General features: G+C 50.2%; 1 protein-coding gene and 1 non-coding gene across 2 annotated transcripts; both read right to left on the reverse strand.

Annotated features, from left to right (window-relative positions):
• Positions 1–4682: 4682 nt before the first annotated feature.
• On the reverse strand, positions 4683–6468 carry LOC116815155 (uncharacterized). Its single transcript, XR_012655401.1, has 3 exons — positions 5959–6468; positions 5163–5311; positions 4683–4753 (listed from the first exon to the last, which is right to left on the reverse strand). It is a non-coding gene; the product is annotated as an uncharacterized LOC116815155 (transcript).
• Positions 6469–6486: 18 nt separating this feature from the next.
• On the reverse strand, positions 6487–9376 carry ARC (activity regulated cytoskeleton associated protein). Its single transcript, XM_075063293.1, has one exon. It carries the CDS (start codon positions 8850–8852, stop codon positions 7635–7637), a length of 1218 nt encoding a protein of 405 aa, XP_074919394.1. The 5' UTR covers positions 8853–9376; the 3' UTR covers positions 6487–7634.
• Between the last annotated feature and the right edge of the window lie 5750 nt (positions 9377–15126).

Genomic DNA, 15126 nt, shown 5'->3' on the forward strand with positions numbered 1-15126 from the left:
GTCGGGGAGGAGTACAGAAATCGATTTAAAGAGCCCTTTATATCGATATAAAGGGCATTGTAGTGTGGACGAGTACAGCTTTAAATCGATTTAACGCTCTTTAAATCGATTTAAACGCGTAGTGTAGACCAGGCCTTAGTTTGGTCAAGGGTTTCAGGTTGGTTCTGCGTTGATTGGACTTAATCCATTCCCAGCTTGTGAACATGCCTGGGGACTCCCTAATGGCTGAGCTTGGAACTGTAATAAGACATTTCTTCATTAAATGGAGGTTTAAGCCCCGGGGCTCCCCAGGGACCTGTGGGCTTCCCCAGCAGAAAATAGGCAAACCATAATTATTTGGCTGCGGTTGGATTAAAATCCAGATAAGACGGACACGAAATTGAAAACCTTGCCATTTTAAAAAGCCCTTCATGCTCCAGACAACCTCCACAGCAAAATCCATCTCTTCCCATCTTCACTGAGCTAGCGTCTGCCTTCTCTCCATCCCGGTACATGATCCAGTCACCCGTGATGAAAGAGCCTTCTCCTCGGTCGCTTCTGCCAGCTAGCCCAGCCTTTCTTATATCTTCATCTCATTGACAGCCCAGGTATTTTTCAGTTCAGATCAGAAAACATTGTTCCTCCCCGTACCTTATATTTTATCTCCAGGAGCTATTATTTATTGAACTTTGTGGGAAATAGATTTTTAAAAATATTTTATTTTACTCTCCACTACCGTAGCTTTGTCCCTCTCTACTAGATGAGTCAGTTACTGTCTCTTGCTTAACAGGGCTGCTCCTTTAGCTCAGACTGGGAACACTCATGAACTCTTGTGAACCCTCATGCTTTTAATTACAGCGGTCCAGGGTTCATTCCTAGCAGATGATCCACTCAAGAGCATCATTATGCTGGGGTGCTATATTACACCATGTCCCAGAGCAATCTTATGGTTGGATTTGCTGAATGAGCTCCTATTGCTAATAGTCCCACTGTTATCAAAACATGACATCTATATCTGCCCGGTGGTGCTGAGGATCAGACATAGAAGGGGATGCCCAGGTTTCACTGTACTAGACTGGCTCAGGAATGATCATAAATCGGTATCATCTGATGACTGTGAAATGGGTGAGTGATTCAGTTCGGTTCAGCTTCCTCCCAAACCAATGCAGTTATCACTAATGTGAGCTTCCTATATGGCAGCCGAGGCAGACAGACAAGGACTGAGTAGGTGCAATACCGGCAGACCCCGGTTGGCAGCGGACAGAATTGAACCGGGGACGTCTGGAGCTTAGGGCATGAGCCTCTACAGCATGAGCTAAAAGCCAATGGACTGGTCGCTAAGGCTGTAGAGCAGTCTTTCTCTCTCTCAGTGGTCTCGATGCCACTAGATGAGACAGAGCACCACACCCAGAATGTGTGTGGGTTAGATAAAGCTTGTCTACACTGGCACTTTACAGCTCTTCTATGTTCTCACTCAGGGGTGTGAAAAAACACCCCCTTGAGCACAGCAAGTTTCAGTGCTGTGACATGCTAGTGTAGACAGTGCACCAGAGCTGGAGATGGGTTTTTTTTAAAACCCTGGGAGAGCTCTCTTCCCGCACTCTGCTGCAACTACACAAGCCACGTTAAAGCTCTGCTGGGGCAGCGCTTTAATGTTGCCACTGTAGACTAGCCCATAGGCACGGAGGCTGAACAAACCCTCACCTCTAGGTCAGGTTTGCAGTGCAAGAGCAGGGCAGAATCTTGTGCTGTGCTATGGCGAAAGAGTCATCTCCATCTCAGTCAGTCCAGCGCATTTCAACAGCGCTAAGTTCACTTCATCTACTGGGCTAGATTCTCTGCCATGGCATGGTCCCTTTACGCTACCCTGGAGGGCTAAAGCTAGGGACCCAGTCAATGGAAAATATCCATGGTGCAGAGAGATTTCTCACCTGGAAAGGGCCACGACGATGGCTCTCCACTTCTCCTCGCTGCTCTTGACATTGGCCACTTGGGAAAGGTGGGTGTGGCTTGCGTGCTCTGGATATTCTGAGCTGCTGATCTCCCCCTGGGCAGTTGAGCACAGTTAGAGCAGCATGGAGGCTGCTGTAACTTGCCTCTGATTGGACCCAGAACTGGGGAAGCACAAAGGTGAGGTGACTGTAACCAGACATATGCCTCCTCACCCTAGATGGCATTGCAGCACTCTGCCTCGGTTTCCCTTTCTCCCAGCGCCTCTTCAATTAACTCCACCAATCCAGAGTCCTTAGAAACATCCCCCTTTGGCGTCTAATTTAGTTAGTTGTATAAAATTCACAACACTCGGTCCTGGGGCTTCTCCCCAGAGAGGATCCAAGACCACTTTTCCCCTAAGCCAATTCAGGCCTTCCCACTGAGGCTTTCCTTGCTTTCGGTAGGCTACTTCTAGCCCTGCCTGCCTGGAGTCATTTGGGTCTGAAGTCCAAGACTTTTCTGCAAACTTCCTCTCCCTGCAGCCTGCAGGAGCTTTCAACTCTCTGCACATTCACTCTCCTGCACCCCTCTTCCGCCAGCTCTTTATGGAGAGGCTGTTAATGAGGCACAGATTGACAGGACCTGTTCCATCTTAAAGGGCTAGGCCACCCTCTAACAGTGACTTAAAGCCATCTTTGTCCTGCATCTCAGACCCATGCAGAGCACAATGTGATCATAACAAAGACCTGGCCCCCCTCCCTTTAGTTAAATAAATTGCCTACTGCATCCAGGATGGATCCAGGATCCGTAGGGTTAAAGGGAAATATGTACTTTAAAAGAGCATTTTGGTCCTGCGGACATGATGGCAGGATTTTAGGGGGTTAAATAATTTCTTACGGATGAGCAAATGCAACTTTTCTCAGGCTGGCATGTACCTAGCTTTGCAGGGAACGAGGCAGGTAAAGAATAGAGAGCAAGAAGTGGAATAGTGTAAGTGGATGTTTCAGCATTTTATTAAATAAATCTACAAAAGGCTCTTTTCTAAGAATAGACTTTACTACAATGGCAAACAGAATGGGGTGTTGTTCTATTGACAGATTCTAGCGACTGACACCGTTTGGGTGAGTCAGTAACTCCAAGGTGACACATGAGGGATAAACGAGCAGATACAGTCAGAATTAGGTCAAGTTATTTCACCGTGCAAAGACCTTTGGCTTCCAACTTAATACAGTGAATAAAGAGGCCCGTAATGGCTCCACAGAGTCACCTTTTATACAATACCGTCTGAATTAATAAGATCTATAGTAAAAATAAACCTATGTAGCAGCTTTGTCAGAGTTAAAATGTAAAATTGCCTAAGAAAATTATACAGGAGTAGAGTTCTGTTTAGGTTCCACAGACACAACGCACACTAACTCACACATGCCAGTCTGCCCCGGGACAGAAGTACTATCAGTTCTTTCAAGAAGAGCTGATTATATAAATCGGGGTGCTACAAGTAAAGCTCCAATCTGCTAGGAGCAACCAGTGGAATAAAACCAGTACCAGAGATCCAGTTCTGCATACTTCTAAAGGTCAGGTGACAAAAATCCCAGGGCCAAAAGGTGCCATGGCTCGGTTCGCTTCATTTATTTAGCAAAGTGAGAATAAATGTTCAGGAAAAGAAAATGCCAAAAGACAATGCCAGTGGATATTGGGGGTCCCTGAAAAAGCCTTCGTACTGAGCACTGCAAAACAAAGGATTTTTACCCCGGTGGTCTACCTAGCTGCCAGCTTCCTGTGGCATCCACACAATCTGGTCCCTGGGGATTTTTGCTGACTGATCGTTGGAGTATGCATCAGATATCATTTGTTCAGTCAAAATGTAACAAAATGCTGTAGAATTTGGTTATTGGGATTGATTTGGTTGCTCAGCACATGCGCACACACACACACACATGGGACAGGTGGATTTGGAAGAAATAAGAACCAACCTGACCCTTCACCCAACACATGAAGCAAAACTTTCTTGAAGTTCAAAAAAGTTGGGTCAATTTTCACTCACATGATTGTTTTTCACACACCATTCCACTTCCTGGTTCTGGCTGGAAAGAAAAGCACCAAAGTAGCACAAGAAGCCCAGTTCTTGCAGTAATTCTGGCCCATCCAGAAGCAGGAAATGCCTATTATCTCACAAGAGGGTCTGTTCTTGTGAGCTGACTGGCCCAGTTGTGCAGACTCACATTGTTCAGACAAGCATCTGGCTTCCAGGATGCTTTTCTGAACCCCCAAAGCTATTGCAGTTTGACCACGGCTACCTGCATGAAATGAAACTACCCGCAGTCAGGTCAAATGAGTTAAAATGTTAACAACCAGGAGAGTTCTCAGCCCGCTTGGATCTGTCACTTTCAGCAAATTGAATCAGAGCAGGATTTTAGTTTGCATCCAAGGATCAATTCTTTCCTCCAGCCCCCATCAGCCTCCAAATCCCCAGGTGCAGTTACGCCTAAATCAGCAGGGAGTATTGCTCAGTTACAGCACAACTCCAGCGCCTCTGCTGTCCCCAAAGTCCAAGGACCACCTTGTTCCTTCATGCCCTCTTTTGTCTTTCCTTCCATACAGAGCTTGCTCTATTCAGCTTGGCCCAGCTTTGGCCAGTGCAATCCCTGGAGTTTTTTCTGCTCAGCGGATGTAGTTCCCTCTTCGTCTCTTTATCGCTGTGTCTTTAAAATTGCTCTTTCATCCCACCACCTCTTTCTCTGGCAGAAGGCTCTTCTGGGAGCACTGAGCTCCCCATTCTTCCCAGTGGAAGCAGCGGCTCTCAGCCACACGGAAAGAGTCTCAGCAACAGTAGCAGCAATCCCTAAAAGCAACAACAAGCAGGATTAAGTGGAGGGCGCGGGATGGAGCAGGGACTAGACCGCCAGGGCTAGACCACCAGGGTGGAGCCTGGAATCTAGGACCCTGCAGGCTGGGAGGGTCCCAGAGCTCGGACTCCAACCCCAGTCTGGATGTCTACACAGCCCCACAGTCCCGGTTGACTGACTCGGGCCAGCCGTGGGTTTTTCTTTTCTGTGTAGACATCCCCTTGGTGGCCTGGGTCAGACCCTGATGGCTGCTTGGTGGCCTGAATGTCATAAGCAGAAGAAAAGGCTGTGATGCCCACTCCCCCTATCAGGAATAAACTCCTCTGGGTGGTGCATGCACTGGCACCAAGCACCCTTCAGGGGACACTTGGCATTAGACCCTTTAGGAGGCTCCACACTAATTACCTGGTCTGGGTGTTTCCCTCAGGACTCCAGATGAGGCACACGGTGGCTTTGAATTCTGACATCTGCTCCCCCTTGGAATTCAAGCCTCTTTTCTTCTGTGCTAGAAGCAGTGTGGAGTGAATTCTTCAGAGGAGGGGCTGAGTGAGTCACTGTAACAAAGCAGAGAATACCCATGAGCCACAGTGACAGATACTCCTTTGCACTGACACTCTGTCATCCATTCCCACGCGTCCCAGCTCGCTAGTGTAAAGATCCCCCGTCTGCACTGGCATGTAGTCAAAGCCAAGCAAAGGTGTCTCAGCAGCAAGGAGAGAACGCTTGCCTTCTGTCCCAGACATGGGTAAAGTCCCCAGAGCTGAGACTCAACTCATGCTGTGCAGGTTACTATCCCCAGGACTTGAATTTAGAAACTCTTAGTCTAGAGGCAGTGGCTTATTCAGCTGTGTCAAAGAGGGAGCTGGTAGGCTGGTTAGCTAGCAGGAGGGATAATTATCCCTGTTTTAAATATCCCATCCCTCCCCTCAGGGCATTATCCCACAGTTCAATGCATTTAATTTCCCTTTGCTCGATCCGCTCCCTTTACTCCAAGCTATTATACCCCCAGGGGCCATGCAAAGCAATCTCCATCCCTCTGTCTGGCGTTACATGCTTCAGCGGCGCACCTAAGTTTAGGGACCAAGGTCAGTCTTGGTGCAACGCCCCTGGCTTCAGTATTGTGGCCCCCCCCGGGGCTGAGTTAGCTCCTATGACACTTGCTTTAACACTTGCTAATTGCAGAGTAGAGAAACTGTCTTACCTTCAGCCTCTGGGAAGGTGTCACACCCAAAGGCTTTCAGAGCCACCTGGGCAGCTGCGGAGTCCCAGGGAAATTCCAGCTACTCCTTGTAGTTTCTCTTTTCCTCTCACATGCTGATGCTGCCTATTAAATCAGGTCATGGATACTATGCAGTTGCTGAAGTGCAGCTGTCAGTGGGGTAGGGCACTGTTGCTGGCACACGCCCAGTAAAGCCTTCCTCAGTATGTTACCCAGGCCTGACGAGCAAGAAGGTCCAAATGTCCTGTCTCAGAGTCACATCTTCATGCTTTAGTCAAAGTGCAGCCAGTTCTGGTCTTTGATATTTAACGTGGAAAAGTAGCACAGAGCCCAATTCCAGTACCATCTAGTACCAGCTTGCAGAACGAAGGGGCTGGTTTAGAAAGTCCAGCAGTTTTAGACACAACTGAGCCATCGGACTCCTCATACCTAGGACATCAGACCTTCCAAAAGCAACGTGTGTGTAGATCTGCCATAAAGGAGTCTTCTTTGCAAGCACAGAAGCCTCTTAACTTTGTTTCTGCTTTCCTGTGGCAAAGTCCCACAGAAACGGACTTCTGATGTCCTACTGTCCTGGCATCTCCAATGGAGGGGCCTTGCTTTGCTGCTTGGGGGAAATTTGCTCTGAGTTCAGGGTGTGTTTGTTTGATATAAAAAAAAATAGGAATTTACCCCTGTACAATGTTGGTGCCTTGTCTGATTGCCCCATTTCACATCCCCCAAAGTAGAAAGATCTCTGGTTTATCCCCATTAATCTGCCTGGTCCTGAATCTGAGATAGAGATTCAGCAAGAAACAAAGGTTTAGTTGTGCCCAGTCTAGTGGTGAAACAGCACGTGCTGAATTGCCACCTGGAAGGATGGTGGGGGAGTGAGTTTGGGCTTCCCTCCCCGTGATAGCAGCAGACATGGGATGAAATTTCCCTTGTTGCTGCAACAGCCAGTTGGCATGGGTCACCCATGGGGAGAGAAAGAGCCGAGAATGGGAGAGAACCACTGGGATGAAAAATGAGAGCAGGTGCCAGATGAGATACAACAGCAGGTGGTAAAATTGATCAAACCCATTAAAGTTGCCATTTGCTGCATCTCTAGGCTCACTTCAAAACCATTATGAACTTTTAAAAAGTTTCCTCCCTGAAGCTATGGTGGGAGAGTGCAAGGGAAGCAGAAGCCAGTGGCTTCCTCTTGGGTGGACAAAGCCCCGTCAGTAAGGCAGAGATGGGCAAGAGTCAAAACAAAGATGTTCCACTGAGGAAGGGGACCCCTCTCCAGAGGATACGAGACAGGTGGGTAGGTGGGAACTCTTGGTCATTAGCTGCACCTGTTTGAAGTCCTTGAAAGGTGCCAGCATAGGGTGGCTGCCTCTGCAGGGGGGAACTGTCTAGCTTCCTACTGGGAATATCATAAAACTGTCCACCCCACAGTGGTTAAAATAGTATCCTCAGACTTGCCCCCACCCTGTCACATGACTTGGGTGAGGCGGGCAGCTACGTTCTCACATGGCCCATCTGTAAATAAAGTTCATTCCTCTGCTGAGGACCACTGGACTGAGTTCAGCCATGACAGGTCACAGCCAGAACCTCTTGCTAAGGAGAAGCTTCCTAAATCAGCCCCCTCCACACCTTTGTATAATACAGGCCAATCCCATACTTATACTACCTCATATCACTGTAGCTGGTGGGGTAGGGGGCTCGGGTTGCGTCTCATCGCTGGCAATGGGACTAGCTGTGTTTGACGGTGGCAAGCTATCAACTGAGTCCCCTGGCTGATGCTCTGGGGTTCTTTGCGGGGTCGGCTCTTCTGACTGGTCGAAGTCACTTAGGACTTCCTTCCCCCGCTGAATCAACTGCTCTAAGGTCTTGGGCAAGGGGTGACTCAGGAAGCGCTTGAATTTGGGCCGGAGGGTGCCTACCACATACTGGATAATCTCCTCCTCCTCTGCATCAGTGTAGAGTGTCTGATACAGGTCTCTCTTTCGCCAGAGGAACTCGTCCAGGGGTTCCCCCTGCTTCTGGGGTAGATCCAGCTCCCTTTTGATGGCATCTCTGGTCAAAGTGCCCTCGCTGTACTGCAGGAACTCCTTCTTGAACTCCACCCAGTTCTTGACTGAGTCCTGCTTGTATTCCCACCACTTTTTAGCTGGGCCGTTCATGTGGTTTTGGATCTGAGAGAGCCAGTACTCCTCAGTCCCTCCCACCTGCTTCAAATATTCCTCCAAGTGGCTCAAGAACTCCCGAGGGTCCTCAAAGATCTGGGTCTCCACGGGGGAGGGCGGAGCATCCTCCGGGGCAGTGATCCACTGGTAGGAGTCGTGGGGCTGGGGCATGCTAGTTATCTCCCCGGGAGAGGGAGTCAATGCGTACATCTGGCTCATGTCAAGGGCGTAATCGTAAATCTCCCCGTCATTGCCCCTGCTCTCCGGGCCACCCACCCCAACAGAGACAGTTTGTCTGGCATGGTCTGTGGGGCCATATTTGCCCCCCATAGACTCCAACCGGTCTGCCCATTTCTCCAGGCGGAAGAACACCTCCCTCCAGACATTCATCTCTCTTTTAACCCACCTCTCCAGGTGAGCAATGGTCTCCTGGCATCTGGCCAGGCAGGCCTTGATGGACTTTTTCCACCTCTGGTTGTCCGTGGATGGGACATGGTCCTCCAGGTTATTCTCTAGCTTCCCCACTGATTTCTGCAAGCCTTTCAGCTCCCGCTCCACCTGCTTGGACACCTCCGTGAGGAGGTGCCGGTGGGTCCTCCTGACATGCTCCAGCATCTCAGCCCTGCACTTCCCTATCTGCAGGATCACATTGGGCTTATTGACTACTCCACGGTGCCCCTGGAAGGTGTGGACGCTCCCATTGGTGACGCTATCCAGTTGCATGGTACCTGTGGCGTGAGCAGGCTAAACCAAGCAGCAACGCAACAGAGCTAGAGGTAAAGCCCTAGTGGTTACCCCGGGGCTTTTAATTTAGGGACACTCCTGCCCTGCTTTTAAATCCTCTACCAAAAGGCACACACTGCCCCCTCTTGCCTCCCCAAGTACGCCTCACACAAACACAACCGAGTCAGATATCACCCCAAGGAGAGCTGTCCAGTCCCCTTTGCAGCCAGCAGGAGTCGGTGGCAAATTCGTTCAGGCTGCTCACAGCGCGCTGGTCCCACGTGCCTCGGGTGACACCGTCACGGCAGTGAGCGTCTAGGAAAGAAAGGGCATCCCGGCCTGGGATCTCCCACCACGTCCAGTGTCTTCCACGCCTCGTCCGGAGTACGGGATCTTGATCGGTCGAGAGTTCCCTCTGCTCAAACACACACACAGCTAGAAGCAGCTTGCTAAGATCCTAGCAATTTCCAATCTGCTGTTAACTTCTAGTGCCAAGTGCCGGGTGAAAGCAACAAAGAGCTCGTTCGCTTCCCTGTCGGAACTGCTACTGTCTCAGGCATTCCCTTGTACTTATATCTCGCCCGGCTCCACATGTGGGTGGCACCCTGACTCTTCCTCCACGCACAGCTCCACGCTTATTGGAGGAGAGCAGGCCCGGTGGCTGTGGCAACACAAATCTTGGCAGCCCTCCCTCTGCTTCCCGCCCCCTCACGCACACCCCCAGCCTCAATGCTGAGAAGCGCTTGAAAGGTTCTGGAGACAGTTGGATGGATGGATGAGTAATCCCACCTTCTGCCTTTCAACTCCCAGAAAGCACTTATTCATCCCTCAACTATTTACTCAGCAAGGTCATCATTAGCATGCTTCCCCCAGCGTCGCTCACAGAGGGGAGAAATGCATATGAATTCAGTGTGTCACATCAAGCCAGCCGCCCACAGTCCCTTGCACCCCCCCTACATACCCACACACACACACACCGGCAATTGTTGAAAATTGTGATAATTCAGCAGAAAGGAGAAAGGGGAGGGAGAGGAGTGGACGGAGCCACTGGGATTCAAATGAAAACACTCTGGAATTTCTAAAGCTCTGGTAGGTGGGAGTTGTTCCAGCCATTTAATGACACCAGGCCAGCTGCTATCTTGGGGATATTTGTGACGGAGGGAGGGAACAGAGAGGAGAGGGGAAATCTCATCTAGGTTTTCCACCAAATTAAATCCGCCCATCCAAAGTGCGTTCCTTACTAAGCTTGAATCAGATGCTTTAATTGTTCTGCCAGCCCACAGACGCAGATGAAGCTGAATTTGTTCTTGGCAAGGCAGGAAAGCCAACCATAAAAGGAGACCGGGGCCTTATATAACCGAAGGATGAAGGATTCCCTTCCAGAGAGAGTTCCCTTCCGGAAGAGCCGTCATACGGCTTGGGGGAGTGGTGGGGTGAGTGCGTGTGTCTCCTCGTTCCAAGGCGGAGGGAGCTGTCCTGGGCTGCTTACTCAGAGGGTTTGCAGTGTTATGTAACGAGGTGGCTCATACTGGTCCTCAGTGGCTGTCTCCCCCCTACATTCCGGGCAGCGTGCCAGCCATGCCAAGGCAGTGTCCGCACCAGGCTATTTGCCAAGCGTCTCCTACAGTCACTAGGGCTGGTTCAGCTCTGACGCTGGCAGGGAGAGCGGGACCCTGACCGTGGACAGGATGCCAGCAGTTGCCAGCATTTTAACAACCCTCTGCTCAGAGGCGAGCCAGCCGACACAGTTGTTCAGAGGCTGGTGGTCTCTGGAGCTCCCACGGGAGCTGGGGTGACAATGTGTAGACCAGGCCATAGTGGCTGAGATCAAGCCACACAACTCTCAGCTGGAGCCTGACACACCCTCCTTTCCTGTCATGTTGTGATGTGACATGCCATGGACCTAGGGTGCTTCTCTTCCTCCCTTGTTCTCATAGTAGCAGGTATCCAACTGCTAGACTCACCAGCTGCCCTCTAGGCCCCTCCAGCCACAGGCCTGATATCCCAGGGATCCTGTCTTAAACCTCCCTGGTTGATAAGAGGCTAGTCTCAAGGATTTCGTGGAGTCATGGAAGTTAGAGAAGGAAAAGGACAATCCCACATGGGTAGCACCAAGTCGTTCCTAGAGGACAAACTTAGGTGTTCTATCCAGCCCATGTCCCATGTAGTGAATTAGGTGAGTGCATCGGATTATGAACCCAATTTTCAAGGGTCTTGCTTTGCATGCCCAGTCACCACGGGTGTGCACATGACTTGGGGAACTGCTTACACAACTGCCACAACACATTACACACTTTGCACACCTAACTGGACACCTGCCCCTGTGCAACACTTCTCCCCCATCTTCCACTGCATGCACGTGCGAGCGCGCGCACTCACACACACAAACTCACAGGGCTAGCTCCATCCCAGCTGTGTCCCACTGAACACTGGAGTTACACCAGCAATGAACTTGTGTCTCACAAACCCCACACTCAAAGCCCGAGTCACTGGGAGGTTAGAATGGGCCCGGATGGTGCTTTGGATTCAGTTTGTCTGATTCCAGCTCTGCTTTCTGCAGTGCGCTGGTTCCCTCCCGAGCTGTTTGGCTTTCTGGGGTCTGGGGAGTGGGGGTTCCTTCTGGGCTTCCTGGGGAATGTCTGGCTGGTGGAAAATACCATGACAACTGTTTTCCTGGTATTGCTAATTAAAGGAAGGTGAGTAGGCAGCAAGGAAGGAAAGAGGGGAGCCGGAAGCAAAGGGAAGGAGAAAGAGAACTGGCACAGACACGGAGGAATGGGGACAGTGGGAGAGACAGACCGAGACAGACCCAGCCAGAGGTTCACTGGGACCATGGAGAGGGACAAACAAGAAGAGCGGGGCCAGGAGGATCACAGGGAACGGAGACTCTGAGGCCTAGTTATTATGATTGCCACTGTTTATTGCTGGCCACCATGGTGCTCAGCACTGAGCTAGACACATGGTGCCCTCGTGCGCAGGCTGATCAGAAGAGGACAGGAGCAGGGGAGAGGATGACAAGCTGGAGAGCAGAACAGAAGGGGAGGTGATAGGCTCTCACTCGTCCTGTGGAGCCGAACCAGCACTAGCAAGCAGAGGAGACATTGCACAAAGGGAGACGAGAAAACCAGGGTGGGCAGTGAGCGGCCTGCTCCCATACTGCTGATAGAGGGGAGGGGAGCAGAAAGAAAGAGGAAAGGAGGGAGGGAGGGAGGGAGGAAAAGCAAGCTAAATAGAAAGAACACGATTCATCTTTCACTGACACTGTGTAAACTGGGGTTATTCCCCTGGGGTTTATTCCCTTGTGTGAGATCAGAATCAGGCACAAAACATCCATAGAGGGGAAAAGGGCTAATTAGGCTGACCCCAAAATGAGTGCAGTCTGGGAGGGAGAGCGCCGAACACCCACACAGACAATCAAAAAGACAATGGGCCGAACTGATCCCCGGAGCAGCTCGTCATTCTCCAGTGGAGTCCCCTCAGGGCTAAGTTTGAGCCTGTATCTTTAATAGTGTGAGCTCCCCCCAGAACCCTGGACTCCCCAGGGCTCAGTAGCCCCCCAGTGCACTGGCTGCTATAGGAGGAGCAAGAGGCAAGCAGGGGGGAAGAGCTCCCCGTCCACCTGCGGTGGGGTGCTACAGCTCCCTGCATGTGCTAGGGATGTGCGGAGATGCTGCTTGCAGCCCCCTGTGCCACACGAGATGTTTCCCCTGGGACATCAGTGGCAGTTGTCACCCAAAAGGAAAACCGCCTATCACAATGAGTTTGTATGGGTCCTATATTTACCATAAAGGGAGGCTGAATGGCCAACGGAAATAACTTGGGCTTGGCACTTCTGGTTTGAATCCCAGTTGCACCGCTAACTCTCCGTGACCCTGGGGAGAAATGTTCTCCCTGCCTCAGTCTACCCATCTCCAAGACAGATGCTGTGTGCTAGGCTGCAGGAGAGCAGCTCAAATTAAGGTGCTAAAGGAAAGCACTGAGGCTGTGTAGTGAGGTGCCCAGCTGAGAACAGGCAGAAGGTGCTGCATTTACAGTATCAGCACTGCCTGGAACCTTACTGTGAAGACTAGCAACATGATCTAGTCTGGAGCAGAGCTGGCCCCAACTCGACTGTAATCACATGGCGGGATTACAGCTTGAACTGAGCTCCGGAGCTAGCTCTGATCTAGCTAGCTCAGGTTCCAGAGCTGCAAAGGCGGGACAGCGTGAACTTCTGCATGGGCTGTGCAAACCTGCCCCCAACCCTGGGGAACTATTCAGGAGGTTGCCTGTGATTCCCAGATTCCAAGACCAGCGAGACCTTTGTGATCACCTAGCCTGACCTTCTGCATAGCACAGGGCAGAGAACTGCCCCAAATCAATTCCTAGTGCATACTGCTTAGAAAAACAGCCAGGCTTCATTTACAAATAGTCAGTAATGGAGAATCCACCACGATCTTTGGTAAATTGTTCCAGCGGTTAATTACACATGCTGGTAAAAGTTTCTGTCTTATCTCCAGTCTGAATTGGGCCTACTTCAACTTCCAGCCATGTTAGATCTTCCTCTGCTAGACTGAAGAGCCTGTTATCAAATATTTGTTCCCACTGGAAGTCCACATAGACTGTGATGAGGTCACCCCTTAACCTCTTGAGTCTGTCTATAAAACATGCTTTCTAATCCTTTAGTCATTCTTGTGGCTCTTCTCTGAACTTCTCCAATTTATTAGCAACCTCCTTCAGGAGAGAGAAAAATTGTTCTTCTTAACCTCTCAGGATAGGACAAGAAGCAACGGGCTTAAATTGCAGCAAGGGCAGTTTAGGATATTTTTCCTGAGGTCCATCCTAAACTGTCAGGGTGGTTAGGCGCTGGAATAAATTGCCTAGGGAGGTTGTGGAATCCCCATCATTGGGGATTTTTAAGAGCAGGTTAGACACCTATCAGGGATGGTCTAGATAATACTTAGTCCTGCCTTGCGTGCAGGGGACTGGACTAGATGACCTCTTGAGGTCCCTTCCAGTTCTATGATTCAATTGCAGCCACCCAAACTGGGCAAAGGATTCAAGTAGAAGTTGCACCAGTGCTAAATTTAGGGGTAGAATAACTTCTCTGCTCCTACTTAAGCTTCCCCTGTTTGTGCAGCCCAGGATGGCATTAGCACTTTTGGCCACAGCGTCACACTGGACATTCATGTTCAGCTATTTATCCACTACAACCCTCAAAGCTTTTTCCGAGTCACTGCTTCCCTGTCCCATGTCCTGTGAGCATGGCCTACATTCTTTGTTTTTAGATGTATGCATTAGCTACAGTATAACACATGTTATTTGCTTGTGCCCTGCGTACCAAGCAATTCAGATTCCTCAGTGACCTGTTCTCCTCTTTATTTACCACTTGGCCACACCCCAAGACTCCAGTAAAGTCACAAGACAGTTGTCTTCTTCTAACACTGAACAAGGAACTTTACTGGAATAAAGAAAACAGTGGGCTTGTCTTCACTGCAACGGTTAGCTTGAGCGACGCCTCTCCGCCTAGCCTTGCAAAACACTGGAGCTGCCCAGTGGGACTAGATGAGCAGTTGGTGAGTTGTACTAACTCCAGCTGGAGCTGCATCACCACTGCATTACTGGCTGGAGTGTCAGGCACACCGGAGCTTCGGCCTTCCCACGTCCTGGATGGGCCAGAGAACTGGAATTTAAAGCACCATTTAACTCAAGTGAGAGATATTTGTGCATGAGCAGAGGGGCAACCCTGGGGTTATAGTTTGAGCTGACAAACCCACAGCATTACACATAAGCTGCCCAGCCTTTCTCCCTCCTTCACTGCAGAGGTCACTTCCCCAGCCTCAACCCACCAGCCCTCCTGCTATAGATTTAAGGAAACAGCGCACACGCCCTCTCAGCTCTGCCTGCTGCAGAAAGTTGGCTGGTGGGTTGTTTTCTTCTGGAAGCAGCGTCTGCAGGAAGGGTGGTCGGAAGGAGATACAGAGATGTGTAAAAAAAATAAGAACGATAATAATATATTTAGAGTACAGTCGAGCGTTCTAGTCATCTGTCTCCAGGCCGGGAACATTTCAAACCACACTCAGAACGCACAACATATCAATCACAACACAAATTCACATCAGCGCCTGTACTGTTCTTGCCACCTCAAAGTGGGCGCCCACTGTACTTCTTTGTTGAAACCCCCTAATTTTGTGGCAGCAGGGAGCTCGCAAGTGGGAGACATCAGAGGATAAGTGCATTATTGATATTAATTATTATTATTATTGACAATAGCTGGGAGCAGGGAAACCTGCGA

The sequence above is a fragment of the Chelonoidis abingdonii genome, chromosome 2, assembly GCF_003597395.2.
Source record: "Chelonoidis abingdonii isolate Lonesome George chromosome 2, CheloAbing_2.0, whole genome shotgun sequence".
Classification (NCBI taxonomy): domain Eukaryota; kingdom Metazoa; phylum Chordata; order Testudines; family Testudinidae; genus Chelonoidis; species Chelonoidis abingdonii.

Bases quoted from the DNA above. Each gene is read 5' to 3' on its own strand.
- ARC (XM_075063293.1), bottom strand. From the start codon at position 8,852: ATGCAACTGGATAGCGTCACCAATGGGAGCGTCCACACCTTCCAGGGG.